The 18,435-nt window shown below is 36.0% G+C and overlaps 1 protein-coding gene and 1 long non-coding RNA gene across 7 annotated transcripts; one reads left to right on the forward strand and one right to left on the reverse strand.

The window, feature by feature from the left end:
- Positions 1 to 187: 187 nt before the first annotated feature.
- LOC120308017 lies at positions 188 to 5,207 on the reverse strand. The gene is made up of 3 exons (XR_005556721.1): positions 5,085 to 5,207; positions 1,097 to 1,146; positions 188 to 351 (listed from the first exon to the last, which is right to left on the reverse strand). It is a non-coding gene; the product is annotated as an uncharacterized LOC120308017 (long non-coding RNA).
- Positions 5,105 to 17,568, forward strand: ZBED4 (zinc finger BED-type containing 4). 6 transcript variants are annotated; one of them, XM_039343427.1, is made up of 4 exons: positions 5,105 to 5,375; positions 6,783 to 6,879; positions 10,697 to 10,794; positions 12,435 to 17,568. In XM_039343427.1, exon 4 carries the CDS (start codon positions 12,697 to 12,699, stop codon positions 16,195 to 16,197), a length of 3,501 nt encoding a protein of 1,166 aa, XP_039199361.1. In that variant the 5' UTR covers positions 5,105 to 5,375; positions 6,783 to 6,879; positions 10,697 to 10,794; positions 12,435 to 12,696; the 3' UTR covers positions 16,198 to 17,568. The 6 variants fall into 6 exon arrangements, with proteins under 6 accessions (XP_039199361.1, XP_039199362.1, XP_039199358.1 ...); XM_039343428.1 differs by having other exon boundaries at positions 6,786 to 6,879; XM_039343426.1 differs by lacking the exon at positions 5,105 to 5,375 and adding an exon at positions 5,384 to 5,688.
- Positions 17,569 to 18,435: the final 867 nt, after the last annotated feature.

Consider the following 18,435-nt stretch of genomic DNA (forward strand, 5'->3'; position numbering starts at 1 on the left):
CCCCATTACATAATTAATTTGCTTTGAGGCTATTGCAGAAAGTGCCTGTAACAGGTGGTAGTCTTAGAAAAACTGCAATATTTGATAAGTTTATTTTGAATCGATAAACAATGACATATAAATGGTACATATTCTGACCTGCAGAAAGATGTTTTATTTAACTTTCTATCATGCAAATCTTCTCTGTTTCTGCTTAGAGGTAAATTGAAACATACGATATGACCAAGAGTCAAACTATTCCATGCAACTTTATGCAGATAATATGAAGAGATGTTATACTGTAAGCAGTGGTGGGATTCAAATATATGAACAACCAGTTCTCTATATGGATGCCACTTCCTGAAGTCCATCCTGGAAATGGGAAACAAAAAGTTAGTTACCGGTTCTGCCAAAATGGTGCAAACTGGCTGAATCCCACCACTGTTTATAAGGATAAGCCAGTGTGAAATTAAAACATAAATACGTGACTATCTTCATTTTCATTTTTTTTACAAAATCCTGTCTATTATTATTATGTATATTATGTAATAATTATACATGTATTTAGGTATGTATGTATGTATATGTATACATGTACATATATGCCTAATTTTCTTAAAAAAACCATTTGAAGTCACTTTAGAATATTGTACTGATCAAAATAAGGCAGCGATTTTAGTTGTATAATCGGGTGCTTCTTTCAGCTAGTCAAAAAGAAAGTTTGCATTGAACAAATGATTCAAATCTATTTTGGCAAAATTGATCACTCAATCAAACTTCACCCCAAAAATCTTTTAAAAATGACAAGGAAAATGTCTGAAGCTGGAAAACAACTATCTATATACTACTAAAACTCTCATCATGACCTTTAGGTGGAGAAGTGCTAGAAGCCAACAACTTTTGAACCAGGATACCTAAAATGGGCTTACAGAATGTGTCCAAAATCCATGACCCAATGAAGCATGTGTTGTCTAGTATTAGTGAATACTATCTTCATGTTACAATATAAATTTTTTGTTTGGAGTCTTTATTTTTATTGTAATTACAGTTTAAGATAAATGTTAAATTAAATGGCCCTTCACTTTTTATTCTTCTTATTTCTTCAGTTTCTACCTACCCAACTTAGATGTTCAAGATGAAGAATTCCTTTTTTGCATGGATGTCATTCTATCAAAAAAAGCAAATCACTGGATATAGGTGAGAACTACACAAAAAATGTAAAATTTATCAGGATGAATTAAAATCTAGCAACATAATAAAACAAATTTTAACAAGGACTCTTTGAGCTAGATTGTGATCACAATACACATTTACAGCCTTCCTGAAATTTTTGCAAAATGTTCCTACTGTGATCAATTGTTCAAATAATAGATCTGCATATCTGCAGGTTTTAAAATATGCAAATTATTTGAGAACAAAAAAAATACAATATTACCCTCCATAAAATGACATTCTAAAAAACAGAATATTCATTAGAGAAAATATATTAAAAATTAAGAAAATATTATGCACTTTTACTGAAATTGAAAATACCTAATTAGAGCTGTATAGAAACTGTACTAAGTAAAATAACCCCTTTACTTAACGCTAAAGTTTACATTTCAATAACTACAGTTATCAGGTTTCCATGTATTAGGAAATATATTTAAATACAAATCCATGTTGTTACAGTCACTCATGCCCTTGTCACCTCACACCTGGACTACTGCAACACGCTCTACATGGAGCTACCCTTGAAAAGTATTTGGAGACTACAGTTGGTCCAGAATGCAGCTGCACGAGTGATAGCGGGTGTTCCTCAGTACACCCATGTTACACCTATCCTCCGCGAGCTGCACTGGTTGCCTATTGGTCTCTGGGTCCAATTCAAGGTGTTGGTTATTACCTTTAAAGCTCTATATGGCTCAGGGCCAGGCTATTTGCGAGACCGCCTACTACCTTATAGTTCCCTTCGTCCGGTTAGATCCCATAGGCTGGGCCTCCTTCAGGTCCCGTCGGCCAAGCAGTGCCATTTGGCGGGGCCGCGGGGGAGGGCTTTCTCTGTGATGGCGCCCACGTCTTGGAACCGCTCCCACCCTGTTGGTTTTCCGCAAGCTGCTTAAGACCTGGCTTTTCCGGCAGGCCTGGGGTTTATAAAATCTGACCCCTGGATGAATGTTACTGTATTATTTGTCTTGTTAAGTTATATTGTGTTTTTATTGTTAGCCACCCGGAGTCCTGCGGGAGTGGGGCAGTTTATAAATTTTAATAAATAAAATAAATAAATAAATTTAATCAATATTAATTGAAATACATTTCTAAATGTTCTTTTGAAAAGTGTCCAAAGCTGCTTAGATATCCCAGAAAGTAATAGCACACAATGAAATACATTTCACCAAAGAAAATCTAATATTATAATAAATTTTCTAAATATTATCAAAATTCATTCACACCACTTTGTTGATTCTGTAATTGTTTCCAGACTTTCTTTTTCTTTCTCACTTTGTAAATTTGGGGCATTTCAGAATTAAGTGTTAATTTTCAGTTCGCATTATTGTATCTTTTAAATAATGCTTTTGATTTTGAAGTGATTGTGGATGTAGTGCATCTTTACACAGCAAAGATCACTGAAGATGAAAAGAGAACCATACTTTCTAATTTATAGGATTATTTACATTTTTAAAAGTTCAATAGTTACCTTTCCTACCACCAACAAAAAGGCTTACCATAAAAAGAAAGACTATGTGACAAAATAGGTTGCAGCTTAACTACAGAGCAGAGGTAGTTGAATGTATTCATTCATTTTTAGATGACAGGCTTTGAGCAAGTAGACAAAATTGCCATAAAGGGTGAAATATATAAATCTATGAATCATCCAGTTTTTCCTGGTCAGGTTTATCTTCATGATTTCAACAAAACTCATTAAGTATACTTTGAACAATTACACCTGATTTTTCAAACACTAATTAAACAATATCTACATGTTCCTGGACTGCAAGGTGATCAAACCGGTCAATCCTAGATGAGATCAACCCTGACTGCTCTTTAGAAGGCCAGATCCTGAAGTTGAAACTCAAGTACTTTGGCCACCTAATGAGAAGGAAGGACTCACTGGAAAAGAGCCTAATGCTGGGAAAGACTGAGGGCAATAGAAAAATGGGACGGCAGAGAATGAGGTGGCTGGATGGAGTCACTGAAGCAGTAGGCGTAAGCTTAAATGGACTCCAGAAGATGGTAGAGGACAGGAAGGCCTGGAGGAATGTTGTCCATGGGGTCACGATGGGTTGGTCATAACTTTGCAACTAACAACACACTTGTTCCTAGTATTTTAAAATGTATGAAATGCAAAATTACATTAATTCTGCAGAGATCTGTCTCACAAAAATAAATATTGATGTTTTATCTTGGTTTAAGTCCAAAGGAATACAACTGGTCAAACAAGTAAGTGAACAAAAGTTTTTACATATTCTTTTTAATGGGTCATAAGAGTATTAGGCATACTCTTAATACAGAGTCCTTCAAATGCTGAAGAGACAAATGTCTGGGAGTGAACCAAGCAGTAATCTGATAATTACATGGTTCAATCCAGTATAATGGAATTCTGTGTATTTAGTCAACATACATGTCTCTTCATGAAAAATACATAGTTGTGAAATGAAAAAATACCTAAAGATAAAAATGTGTATTACATCTCTGCACCCAAAGTAGTGGTCATAAGGTAAAACACGAAACATATTCAGACTAAGAAGGAACAATTATATATAGAAAGATAAATTTAATATTAACTCAATGGTATTTTCTCATAGTTATAGTACATAACTGCTGGTTTAAACACATTTTATAAAGCCCAATGAATTATTTGTATTGCATTAATATTCTAACTGTAATCTAGTCAACATCTCTGGAAATGGAAAAGCCTAACAGGATAAAATATACATCCCTACTTCATGCTAGAAAATGAATGCCAGTAAAAAGAAATATGTGTTAAATATTGTAGGGGCTCAGGAGACATTTAATAGTAGACAGAATTAGAAATGAAGTTTTTGTTTGCATTTGCAGTTTTCCACACCTATTGCCCTCTATCCATTTTCTTCCACATCCAGTTTACATTGTTAGGGCAGTATCTTTACATAATTTACAAATTTGATTTATAAACAATACATTGACTGGAAAAGAAATTAAGGTTTTTTGGTCTGACAGAATTGACATTTGTATGAATAAGGAGCTTTTGAAACTTTGTGCATGGGATTAGGGTTGAAATACAAATATCAAATTAGCTTTTTTAAAAAAAAAATTAACAACTGAAAAACTTAAGTTTCTTGCCTTTTCTATCAGCCATTTAGAAAAAAAAATTAAAAGTGTTTATAAGTACACTGGCCATGCTGAAACTTCAGATTTTCCTATTACAATTAAAACGTAAATTTGGACAGTTTGGAAGCAAATTCCGATATACCGTTAGGTATTTATTAACCCTATTAAATAAGTCTTTTAAATGCTCTTGTGCATTAAAAATCGGCTTAATTTGCAGCACTAGGATGAATTTTATCAATTAGTAAGGAACTACAAAACGCGAGGCAACTCTTGCATTAATTCCAGTTAGGCTGATTTTTGTTTTTTCTTTTGCATCGAGAGCTTGATGATACTAAGGGGCAAAATGTATGTTTTAAGTGGTTAGTACAGCCTCTCATCCCTGAAACCTCACCTCCACCCACCCACCCAAGAAAGCAGGATATGGCATGAAAATGATATACCCAGGAACCGAAATCTAGGTAGCAAGTTATTCTCCAGAGAGAGCAGTTGAGACGCGCGCAAGGAGTAAGGTTTTCCAGCAGTTTTAGAAACGGTGTCCGTTCCATATCGGAGATTATTTGTGCATCTCTTTTTTTCTCGGCTCGCATCCGTTTCTGAATAAGGGATCTATCGCTTGCAACTTCGGTTGACACCCTCAGTCTCTGAAGCACAAGTTCTTGTCCCTATTCTCCCCCCGTTCCTTGAACGGCAACCATTTTGTCGCGCTCTTCTTCACTTTTGCCTGCCCCCCCTCCAACCCATGACGACAGCATGCGACATCTCCATGACGCGCACCGCTGCGCCGATGGAAGATCGCGTGCGCGTGACGCCTTTACCCGGCCAACGGAGGTCGCGACGCCTTTCGCCGTCTGGGCTCGCCGTTCCGATTTGCGTGCCATGCCCTGGCCCCGCCTTCCCTTGCTGCTATTGCTGCCGCTGCTGCTCTGCTGCCCCGAGCGCTGCACATGCGTAGTACGAGCCGGGGCGTGCGAGCCGGGGGAGTCGAGTTCAGTGTCGCTGTAGCGGGAGACAAAGCAAGTGGGAAAATGAATGGGACCGGGATACGCGAACCTTCCTGTTAACCTCGTCGGCGCCGGCAGGTAGAGAGAGAGGCGCTGGAAGGAGAGGTGAGGAAAGCAAAGACCCGCCCGTGAGGGAAGACGCGCGGTGCTGTCTCCTGCTCCTCCCCCCCCCTTTCCGCCACCGCCGTGGCAGGGACGCTCCCCGCCCGCTGAAATCCTTCCGCTGGGGACGGAGTTCTTTCGTCACCCCACCCCCGTGGCGGGAGCCGGGAGGGTCGCCGTGGAATGTGAGTCGGCCGGACGCAGGAACCAACGCCGTCCGTGGCCCGGATGCGCTGCTCGCTCGCGTGCGCCGGCCTTATTGTTTGAGGGCAGGAACGGAGCCTGGAGAGGGAGTCCCGTGGGTCCCTTCCAAGAGGTGAGCCGGACGACGCGGTCACCGAGATCTCCCTGCCATCTCCTCCTGCCTACCCGCCCCCTGCTTGGGGAAGTCCCTTCGGGAAGGCCCGGAGCCGCCGCACTTTTTTTAATGGTGCAGAACTAATGCCCGGCTTTGTTTCGGCTTCATTTTGTCTTCCCCCCCCACACACACACACACAGAGATCCACGCAGGCCCGCGCTTAACAACCGTCCGTTTGGAGCAGGGCCGCCCCCTTCTTCCAAACAGTGCCTGCCTTTGCCTGCCTCCCTTCAACCGAGGCTTCATCCTTTTTTTTCTTCCTTTTTTGTCCCTTGGCTCCCTCGCTCTCATTTTGACATACTTCATCGCCCTAGAGAGTTATCTCTGGCCATATGGCTGCTGGGGAAACGAGGGTGTTGAGCCATGCTGGGTGGAGCGACACCGCACCTTTCCTTCCATCACCCTTCGTCCTTTGTCAACAACTCAGGGGGACCCTTCGCGTGGCAAAGAGTGCCTGTGTGTGTCTTTTAAAAGCAGGGCAGCTCCCCTTTCCTGGACCAAAGATGAAGATGATTTCTGGGGCCCTGATTAAAAGTCCGGTTAAGAATCCAGATGTGAAGGAAGGACTTTCAGGCCTTATTTCTGTTGATTAGATGAAAAAAAACAACAACAACCCCAGGTTTACCTCTTTCCAGCCAGTGTTTACATAGCAGTGTATGTTTCTGCAGTCCTCAAGTTGTCTCTTTTCAGGTGGAAGAAAGTGCTCATGTAGAGAACTAATGTACGAAGTCACTTTGAAGGACAGAGATTGGAGTGTTAGAAACCAGTCTGATTTTATAAATACAAAAGTAAATCTCCAAATTAAGTCCAGGGCATTTTCAATTTGAATGTCTCACATGTAAAGTTAGTGAAAAATCTTTGATGAGAGCTTTGATGAGGGTAGGTTGTTAGATAAAATCATCAAGAGGATTACTATATTGTTCTAACTGAGCAAATAGAGATAGATCATTTAAAGATACAAGACCCAATGCTTTGATGCAGTCCACAAAATATTCCTGAAGATGCCATACTCACAAAACCGTTTTCTTTTTTTTCTTCAAAAAATCCATAAGAAGTTGCTAGTTATTGATGAAATGACCTTTCTCTAATCAAAGAAATCAGTTTGGCTGTTCAGCAAGTTCTGTCAATTTCACCAACTATTCCTCCATGGTGGGTACTACCTAATCTTTCCATCTATGTGCATATAATAATATCACCACAGTAATCATATATTGAAATAATCTTCCAAGCCTTTTTTCTATACCTTTTGAATCATTCTAATAGCATACATGTGACTAGATCTGTAAGAATTTTAAAGAATGGTTGAGATTATCTGTCAGGAAAAAATAGTTTATTTATGGAGCATATTTTTTCTTAAGTTTTCAATATAAATATCTTACATAATTGTTAAACAGACATTTTTATTTTTCAGGGTTTAAAATTTAGAATGAATGAAATGTGAATTTTTTTCTGTGTGTTGAAATCTAAAGACTGCTACTTCAGAAATATGGGTAAACATTTAGACAAAGATAGTAAAAGATACTTGTTACTGGACTTGGACAAACAAGGGATATACAAAATTACACACTCCATGATCTCAGTCTTGAAAAAAGCAGGTAACTGCTACTAATATATCCTAGCCATATGTTCCTGGACATAGGCACTATAATCAATTAAACCTCCACATACACTTGATTACAACCTGAATTTTAGTAAAATAGATTCGTCACAAATACATAAAGTCTTTTTTTTTTTTTTTTTTTTTTATTAAAAGTTTTATAAATTTTACAAAAAAAAACAAGAACAATACAGAACAAAAAACAACATATACAAAAGAAAAAAAAAAATTAAACAATACATATAAAAAAACCCCCCCCCCCACATAAAGTCTTTTGTCATGTTTGCTCAGAAAAATGTATTGTCTTGCTCAGTAGAGCTTTTGTATAGACAATCTAACCTAGGATTGTAGCCCAGCTGTCTATAATTTTAATTGAATTAGAATTAAATTTAGAAATTAACAAAAACAAAGAATTACATTTCAATATTTTCTTCATAGCTTTTTTATTCAGTATAAATGGCATAAATTAGAATCCTTTCCGGGAAAAAAAGCTTTAAAAATGTTGAAAATATCTGACCTTTCACCATCTTGACTAAATGGCAATGTATATCCAAGAGCGTTAAGACATAGCTATTCTAATTAGCTAACATAAAATGATTGTAGTTAATAATGACTAATACATTCAATTCATGACCAAAAAAAAAGATCAGCTGTGAGAATCTTAGGGATTCTATATAAGCAACTAAAAACATGCAATTACAATCTCAGGATGATTGTGTTTATATTGTAGAATGTGAACTACTTCAGTCCAGGAAAAGTTACGTATATGTGTAGCAAAGGCTACACTTTTTAGCTATATAATTTATAGAAAGTATTCATTTTTGCACTTCATTGTTTATACTATATTCCATTTTTGTCATTCTATTTTCTTGTTTCACCATTTGCACCTTCCGGTTGTTTCTAGATCTTCAATTAAAAGAAGCATCCTTGCATTCTCTAGACAAATATTAGGTAGTAGCTCTGCAATAAATGCAGGTATTCCTCAACATACAACAGTTCATTTAGTGACTGTTCAAAGTTACAACGACACTGAAAAAAGTGACTTATGACCATTTTTTGCACTTACGACCATTGCAGCATTCCCATGGTCATGTGATCAGAATTCAGAGGCTTGGTAACTGATTCATATTTATGATGGTTGCAGTGTCTCAGGATCATGCACCTTTTGCAAACTTCTGACAAGCAAAGTCAATGAGGAAGCCAGATTCAGTTGTGGTACTAACTTAACAACTGTGGTGATTCCCTTAACAAATGTGGCAAAAAAGGTTGTAAAATGGGGCAAAACTCACTTAACAAATACCTCGCTTAGCAACATAAGTTTTGGGTTCAATGGTGGTTGTAAGTTGAGGACTGCCTGTGTAGAGAAACATTGCCTAAATTGACTTATTTTAAAAAGGGGGGGAAATCATTGAGAAGGTAAACATTTATTAATTCAGAAAATAGATCTGCAACTCTTTTTTTTAATACATAACAGTATTTTTTAAACCAACTTCACAAACACCTAATACAACTGTTCTAAGAAAATAATTTCTCAATTTACACAATTATTTTGCATCTATAGTCAATACAGCTACCATAATGGGTTTAATTTGTAGATGAACTTTTATCCTTTCTATATTTTTACAAAAATATAACAACTTTTTGTACTCTACAATATTTGGCATATTAAAATTATATATTAAGCTGATGCATGTATTTACTTCTTAATTATCTTAAATAAATTATCTTAAAATAAAGTGGTGGTGAAAGCCATGTATAATATTAGCTCTAAGTTAGGGGTCCCTAACCCTCTGTCCGTGGACCGGGCCGCAGCATGCCAGCAACCGAGCCGCACAAACAAGCAAAGCCCCATCCATGGGATCGAGGCAGCACACAAAACTATGCACTCTCCGGTCCATGGAAAAACCTTTCTCCGTGGAACCAGTCCCTGGTGCCCAAAAGGTTTGGAGCCTCTGCTCTAAGACATAACTTATAATGATTCTGATAAAAATAAGCTGTAACACAGCTTTGAGCTTGGATGTTTTCCTCCCTACTAGTACAAAAATGACCAAAAGATCTGAAGCTTTTACTTACATATCATAGGTCAACCTGTCAAAACTTTTGCCATTTTTAAACATTTGTATCATTTTAAGCTCTTGCCATAAAGATAGGATATAAATCTAAAGTGAAATAGTTGTATAAAACTTGTATTTTTCTCTTATGAAAAATATGACTAGGATAGTAAGTAGCAATATCTTGTTTGTAATTTCTGAAAATAAGTGTTTAGATTAGGATAAATAATTTGGTATATAAGTATTCTGCCAATAATATTTTCATCTATTAGAAATCTTTTAACTTAAGATAATTATTACTACCTTTAGCTAACATCATTAGACACATATTCAGAAAAGAAAATTAGCAAAGTCAGAAGCAAATCTTGGTACATGAACCAAGCAGTTATAATTGAGAATAAACATAAGCTGCAATAATTCTTTGCCTGGCATATTACAGGTTATTTTGCAGCAAGGTATTCCATAAATTAAAAGCACTATGTACAATTGATTCACAGCAGGAAGGATAATATACCTTGGATAATAAAAGTATTAAAAGAAAAAATGTGGCATTGTATATTGAGTTCAGAAATAAAATGTATGATGTAATAAAATGGATGATGTAAATATTATTTGATCAAAATCAAATACAGGTGCATAGATAAACTGATTAAAACTATCCTTTTAAACTTGGCCCAAATCCAAATATAGTCTTGAATCAATAAGTATTGTAATAGTGCTGTTTTTCATTTTGGTAGCTTAATAAAATGCTTAGAGAATTTTAATTGTTCCAGTATCATAAGAAATCAGGTCAGCCTTTATTAAAAGTTTCTTAAATATTCTACTATTATTGCTCGAGCTTCTTTTTTTACTCAAATATAAATATTCAGTTTTTAAATTCAAATTACTAATTAGTAAAATGTAGGCCATCTTTAGAATGACAATAAATCATTACTTGTGATGAGAATACAATATTTTGTTGTGTGTTTTTTCCCCTATATAGAATGCATGAATGGAGATTTTAATTGTGGCATTTTACAAAGCACAATTTCTTTGTTGTCCAAATATGGAGGATTATATATATTGTATATATTTTTACAATCAGGATTATCAAACTGCAAATTGATATTTTCATAGGTAAATAACCATAAGGTCCAGAAAGTGTGAGAAAAGAGTCTGTTACCCCAGCACCTAAAAAAGATGGTTACCTTTACATCTGAAATGGTTAAATCATTATTGTCAGGAGAGAGATGCTTCCATCAAAAGTTTTCTACAAAGACTAATAATAAAAAAAACACGAAAAGCATACTAACATAAATACTATTTGTCTTTTGTACAGGATTGAAGAAAATGCTGATCTCTTCTTTCAGTAAAGTGTGAAAGTTACTTTGTCTCCTACTTCATGTGAGACCTAATTAGAAAGATGAAACCTACGAGGTAGGTGAAATAATATGGCAAGCATTGTTGAACTGAGTAGAATAAAACATTTATAAGTCATAATGAGAGGCAAATTCCTTTGCTCTAATTTATTTCAGTTAGCTGTATTTTGCAGTTTTATTTGTTCCTTAATTTCTTATTTGTTGAGAAGAAAACATACCTTTTTTCACTTTTTATCTTCCATATTGTGTCAAAGTCAGCATTTTGGAAACTAAAGATAATAAATAAACCATTAGCAAAATATAGGAAGCCTTGGACTGTGGCATGAGCAGACAAGGAAATATTCTAGAGCAGTGGTTCTCAACCTGTGGGTCGGGACCCCATTTGGGGTCGAACGACATTTCACGGGGGTCACCAAACAACGCAGTCCGCCATTTCCCCCCCCTTTTCCTTAGCTGTGCTACTCCCTTTTATTCTATTGGCTTTTGAAAGCCAATAGAATAGACTCTCTTGAATAGAGTCTAATTCTATTGGCTTTCAAAAGCCAATAGGAATTGTCCAGGCTGTCTCTGCCCTGCTGAGCCCGCCAAAAGTCCCATTCTGCAAACGGTGCTGCACCAGTTGAGTAGTCCTCGACTTACGACCGGTTGAGTAGTCCTTGACTTACGACCGGTTGGAGTCGCGGCATTAAAAAGTTGAGAACCACTGTTCTAGAGCTAGTGGAGTAGAAGAGGGGAATAGATCATGAAATTATGCACACGAATGGGATGACAATGATTATGATGATGTCCCACTTTTCTGTCTATAAATCTAATGCATTTCAAAAAAGAATTGAATTCAATTCTTCAGATTACTATAATGATACAAACAAAAATACATTTTTTTCAATTAATGCATTTACCTTATCCAAACTTGCTATGCAGATTGGGCAGGGGGGATTACTGATGGCAGGAGCTAAATTGATGAAGGTAGGAACTGAAATACAACCTCTCTGCTTGCTTCATGTCAGGTAAACTGAGTACTCAGTTCCTGGTCTATATTGTGGTTTAAAGACACGTTTGCACAAAGGTTTAGGTCTGGCCTGCCAGAAAATTTCATATATTCTTGTTTGACTGAAGGGGATTGGGAAGAGGAAAACAATAATAATTTAAAAAATCTCAGTCAAACAATCATTGCAATAGTCCCACTATTTTTTCTTTCCTTTCTACAAAGACAACAGCTAATGATAGTTTGGACCAGTGATAAACATTGTTATTATTATATTTGTTGAATATATGTTCAATATTCAGGGAGATTTGTGTTTTACATAACTAACATATATTTCTATCTGTCATCTATTTAACGGTTAAATGTACAAATACATAAACGGATATGGTACTTTTAATGGAAACCTGTTCTGAATGCAATTTCCAAATCGTCCTATAAGCACAGGCCTCAATAAAATTTACAGGATAAACATTAAGGAAAAAAGAATGTTTTCATAAATATAGAATTCTAATAGCAAAATTCATTGCCCATGAAAAAATCTGAACTATTTGGATGCAAATAACTACAGTGCAAGTTTTTAAAATTATACTTTGTCTCAAAATGTTATTTGTTTTCCCTTAAACTAAAGAAGTAAGCAGATTATTATTTATTTAAGGGAATAAATCAAACTTTGAAATGCAACATTTAACTTGCTTTTTTTCTGTTATTTCTAGATGATAGAAGCAGATAGTAGAACTGAATGTATACTCAACTACTTCTTGACTTCCCACCCTGCAACACAAAGGACATAGTGCCAGCTCTATAAAGAATGATATAGAATCTGGAAATCTAAAGATCCTGGGAGTCAGACAACAGGGCCTAAAACACAACGTTTTGTTTTACTTTTATCTTTTTACATGATTTAAAATACATTTAATTTGAATTCCAAATCTTCATTAAGATATGAATACACAGCAGAAATAACTGAGCTTAATCATGGATACAAATATAGCGGAGTCTCCACAAATCAGTGATAATTTGATGATGGATAAAATCAACAATTTAAAAGTGGAACCAGAAGACCATAGTAATTGTGTTTTAGAAACAATAGATATAAAAACTGAAAAAGAAGATCTAAGACAGATTGACAGCAGTGATGAACAGGATGACAGAGAAAAGAATTTTGCCCGTAACAGCTCAGACAAATTCATCTCTGCAGAGAATGAGGATGATTATGGTTCTCTTTTTTCCCAATATAGCAGTACTCTCTATGATGTTGCAATGGAAGCTGTAACACAGAGTCTTCTTTCAAGCAGAAACATAAGCTCTCGAAAAAAGTCCCCTGCTTGGAACCACTTCTTTATATCTCCTAGAGACAGTACCAAAGCAATATGTATGTACTGTATGAAAGAATTTAGCAGAGGTAAAAATGAGAAAGACTTAAGCACAAGTTGTCTAATGAGGCATGTGAGGAGAGCTCATCCAACTGTACTCATTCAGGAAAATGGAAATATACCAGCTATATCTTCCTTTTCTTCATCTCCTACATTACTATTGCCACCTCAGCCTGCAGAGGCTGGAGATTTAACTCAAGTGCTAACTCCTATAAAATTAATTAAAAGAACTTGTTCTAAGATTCCATCCCCAGATCAAATTATGGAGGACTCTGTTCCTGTAGTTTCTATTGAAGAAATACCTTCAGATTTGTCACATACTGAAAACAATAAAGAAGAAGCTGGTGTTGGATTATCACTACACCTGCCCAACAGTCAATGTGAAGAAATGGTGGACAGTGTAGCAGAGAAAACTCTTCAAGTTCCTAAGACTACATCTGGCTCAAGGAGACGATCTGCTGTATGGAAACATTTTTATTTATCTCCTCTAGATAACTCAAAAGCTGTTTGCATTCACTGTATGAATGAATTCAGCAGAGGAAAGAATGGAAAAGATCTTGGAACCAGCTGCTTAATACGGCACATGTGGAGAGCTCATCGTTCTATTGTTCTGCAGGAGAATGGAGGAGGTTCAAGCATACCCCCTCTGTACTCTGCTCCTCCAACTTTATTACCACCTTTATTAGCTTCAGATGGAGACCCAAGTTCTGTATCATCTGGAAAATTAGCTAAAGAACCAACATCTGTTTGCTCTTCTCCAGACAGAATAGCTGAAGAAAATAATTCCAATCTTCCTTTGGGAGATACTCTGATGGAGGATTCCTCATTGTTTTCATCAGCAGAAGATATAGGGGAAGCTACTTTAGTTTCTTCTCCTGAAAAAAGCCCATTGTTATTGGAACATAGCTCTGTTTTTCATCAGAATAAACGCATAATGCGAAAGCTGAAATCTGAAGTATGGAATCATTTTTCTTTGTCTCCAGGGGATAATCTAAAAGTTATATGTAGACACTGTAGCTGTATGTTAAACCATGGCAGAAAAGGTGATTTGGGCACAAGTTATTTGACAAGACACTTATACAGGAGGCATCCTGAAGTTATAGGAATCCAAAAGAGCTTTATAGATACCAGTTTAGCAAATTCTCCTTATGCTACCTTGGCTTCTGCAGAACGTTCAGCTTCAAAACTGACTGACTTGCCCAAAATGGTTACTAATGAAACTCAAGTCATATTTCCTGTTAGTAGCAAAAAGACCTCAAAACTCTGGAATCATTTTTCAATTTGTTCTGCAGATTCAACTAAGGTAATATGTATGCACTGTGGACGTACAATAAGTCGAGGGAAAAAGCCAACCAATTTGGGAACCAGTTGCCTTTTAAGACATTTACAACGGTTTCATAATCATGTCCTAAAACCAGATGCCTCAGAGCCAGTATTGTCCTCTTCTAAAAATAATCATGTACCTCTGAGCACAGATCTTTTGGGATCTTCATCTTTTGATGAAGCCACTGACAAGTTTTCTGACACGCATCCTGTTGCCAAAAAAATTACAAGTCTTGTTGCTGAAATGATTGCACTTGATCTTCAGCCATATTCTTTTGTAGATAATATTGGTTTTAATAGATTGCTTGAATACTTGCAACCTCAGTATTCATTGCCTTCACCATCTTATTTTTCTCATACTGCGATTCCTGATATGTATGATAGTGTGAAAGAAATAATTGTTTCACATCTTAAAGAAGCTGAAAGTGGTGTAGTCCATTTTACCTCTGGAATATGGATGAGCAATCAAACTCGGGAATATCTAACTCTCACAGCTCATTGGGTAACATTTGGGTCACGAGTTCGACCACAGTGTGAAGATTACCATTGTTCGGCTTTATTAAATGTTTCACAGATTGATTGTGACTATAATGGTATCAGCATTCAGAAGCAACTAGAATATTGGTGGGAAGCCTGGATAACATCAATTGGGCTGCAGATTGGGATTACTGTTACAGATAATCAGACAATAGGAAAAACTTTAAATGAAGGGGAACATTCAAGTGTGCAATGCTTTTGTCACACCGTGAATCTCATAGTGAATGAAGCTATTAAAAGCCAGAGGATGGTTCAAAACCTGCTTAGCATTGCCAGAAAGATATGTGAACGTGTTCATCGCTCGCCGAAAGCAAAAGAGAAATTGGCAGAGCTACAGAAAGAGTATCATTTGCCACAGCATCAGCTAATCCAAGATGTCCCATCAAAATGGAATACATCATTTCATATGCTTGAAAGGCTAATTGAACAGAAAAGAGCTATTGATGAAATGTCTATAGAGTGTAGCTTCAGGGAATTAATAAGCTGTGATCAGTGGGAAGTGATGCAATCTGTCTGTCATGCACTCAAACCATTTGAAGTTGCAAGTAGAGAGATGAGTACGCATATATCCACCTTAAGCCAAGTAATTCCAATGATTCATATTCTAAACCGGAAAATTGAACTACTGTTTGAGGAAACAATGGGCATAGATACTATGCTAAAGTCCTTAAAAGAAGCTATGGTGAGTAGATTATCCTCCATACTCCATGATCCAAGATACATTTTTGCTACACTTTTAGACCCTCGATATAAGACCTCCTTATTCACAGAAGAAGAAGCAGAACAGTATAAACAGGACTTAATCAGGGAGCTAGAAATACTAAACGCTACCTCAGATGACAATAAACCAGTTTCCAATGGTTGTGGTATAGGTTCATCATCTAAAATCTCTTACGGGGACAATAGTCTTTGGTCGCTAATGGAAGACATGAAAAAAGCAAAACTTACAAAAGAAAAGACTAAGTTGCCAGAGGAAATGGTGCTTTTATATCTGGAGGAAGAAGTGCTTGAACATAACTGTGATCCCCTCACTTACTGGAATTTTAAGAAATCATCTTGGCCAGTATTGTCAAAATTGGCTGTTCGATTCCTAGGTTGTCCTCCAAGCATCGTTCCATCAGAGAGATTATTCAATACATCCAATGAAAGCATCAGCTTTAGTCAATCAAGACTAACAATGGAACACTTTGAAAAACTTATATTTTTGAAAGTAAATCTTCCTTTGATATACTTCCAGTATTGAAATTAATGAACAGGCTGCCAGTCTAAACTTGTTATTCACTGGATAATTACTATATTTGTAACTTAATTGCTCCATTTAGGGGCCATGTATGACAGCTAATCAATGCCTCTTGTTTGAAACTTAGTTATATTTTTCAGTTTTCTCTGTGTCTACATGTGCCTTATCAGTAGTCCTTCAGGCCAGATATAGTGTACATACATCTTTTTTTAAAAAAAATCCTATTAGAATTAGCCTTGTCTTTGTCCCAACTATTAAAAAATGTAGCTTTTGATTGAATATTGTAAATGAAATTTTAAAACATTTTGAATAGAATGGCAAAATGGATGTAAAGAGTTCTATTATGTAGCTTTTTATTCAATTATGTAAAAAAACAGAAACCAGGTACTGTATATTAGCTGAACATTGCTTTAATTGCAGAAAAAGCTGTATATAAAGGTGGAAATGAAGCCATCTTCCTATTTAGCAGGTTTTAACTGCAGGCTTAATGTTCTTATGTTCAACTATGTATGTACTAAAGAGGGCAGTTGAATTAGTATTTGACTAAACTTAAGAGTTATTAAGAAACCAGTTATACAGTAATCTAAATTTGCCATTCATGGTCTTTATTCAGGTTTTTTTTACACTGTAACTGAATTAGAGCTTGAGTATTTATAAGGTTTTTGGGTGTTTATTTCCAAAATTTTCCAATTAATGTTTGTTATTTAATGCAGTGCATTGAAAGATAAAAATATAAAGGGGCATCATGCCAAGTCTTTTACAATTGAATGAATTAAAACATTAATTACTTCTTGGGAAAATGTAGTTAAGGGTTCCCATGTAACTGAAAATTATATATGGCATTCTTCTCTTATTTCTGTTACACGAACTTGATTTTCAATGAATATGCTTTCTAAGGTTGTGCAAATACTTTGGAAAAGGTGCTTCAGAACACGCAGGACTTGCATCGGATTGTCCTTGCATGCACAGGCACTTCACATGCACCTGAAGAATTTGCACAGCCCATAGACAGGAGTCCTACATAGAATGTTATATAGTAGAACTGACCATAATTGATAGTGTCTATCAGCCAAGTAGGATATTGTAGAATTTTAATAATCCTCAGACAGCAGGTAAGAATAGCCAGCATTTACATTTGCTGTCCACATTTTAAAAGAATTTAAAATAATATTTCTCCCCCTCCTCTTCCCATCCCCCCCAATGCATTGATAAAATTCTTTGGGAAAATAAATTAACTACAGCTTTTAGGAAAGATGTAGTTTTGTTGAAATACTGTACTGTATGTCTGCCTAATTTTTGCATTTATTATGTTTTAGTGTATTTATAAATGATGGATTCAGTTTCTGAAATTAAACATCTTATTTGCAATTTTTAGAGAACGAGTCTGCATCAGCCATTTTTCCCCCTCAGAATGCAATGGGGACTTAGTGATTCTTGAAAGTGTATGGGCATAATCTGGATATAACAACTTTTGGAATAGGAATTAGAAGGCAAGTTTCTACAGTCTGTCAATGAAACATTTCCTTGTATTATTTCTGTCTCCCATACAGTGAGACATATAATGGAATGATGCAATATGGCCCAAATATATTTGAAATATCTTCAGTAAGTACAATATTGATCTACTTTTTTTAAAAAAAAAGTGATCATGTAAACCTTAATATATATATATATATACACACACACACACACATACGTACATATATACATACATATATATATTTAATGAATTTAAGTTAAAACTAGACCATGTTAAAAGTGGTCAGAACTGTGGGCAGCAGTGGAGAGAAGACACTGAAAGTGGTATGTTGTAGACAGCAATTTGAGATAAGGTCAGTGGGTATACATAGCTACGGGCCATTGTTATACCATTGAGATGTTGTTCCAAACATCTTGGGTGGTTAAACTGGTTTTCCTTTCTTCTACTAATTTAGCTTACATATTTGAGAAATTGATACCCACCAGTAATCACAAATGTGTGGGGTATGTTTATAGAATGCATGTGCTTATATAATGAGTGAGTCTCACATAGTTAACAAAATGAAATATTTACATTTGCTATGTACAGTTAAACATTTTGGCTAGTTAAAAAGTAAGGAAGCTGAAAATATGGAAGGCTATTGGGTAACAGCATTCATGACCACAAGAGTTCACTCTGTGTAACAAGGTATGTTGAGTTGCTCTGATAGAGTTTGGCTAATGTTAACATAATCTTCACAGCTCAAATGTAATAATATAGAA

This window comes from Crotalus tigris, unplaced genomic scaffold, assembly GCF_016545835.1.
Source record: "Crotalus tigris isolate CLP2741 ecotype Arizona unplaced genomic scaffold, ASM1654583v1 scf7180000017850.1813134, whole genome shotgun sequence".
Taxonomy (NCBI): Eukaryota; Metazoa; Chordata; class Lepidosauria; order Squamata; family Viperidae; genus Crotalus; species Crotalus tigris.

Excerpts from the sequence above, each read along its gene's own strand:
- ZBED4 (XM_039343427.1), top strand. The coding sequence starts at position 12,697 with ATGGATACAAATATAGCGGAGTCTCCACAAATCAGTGATAATTTGATG.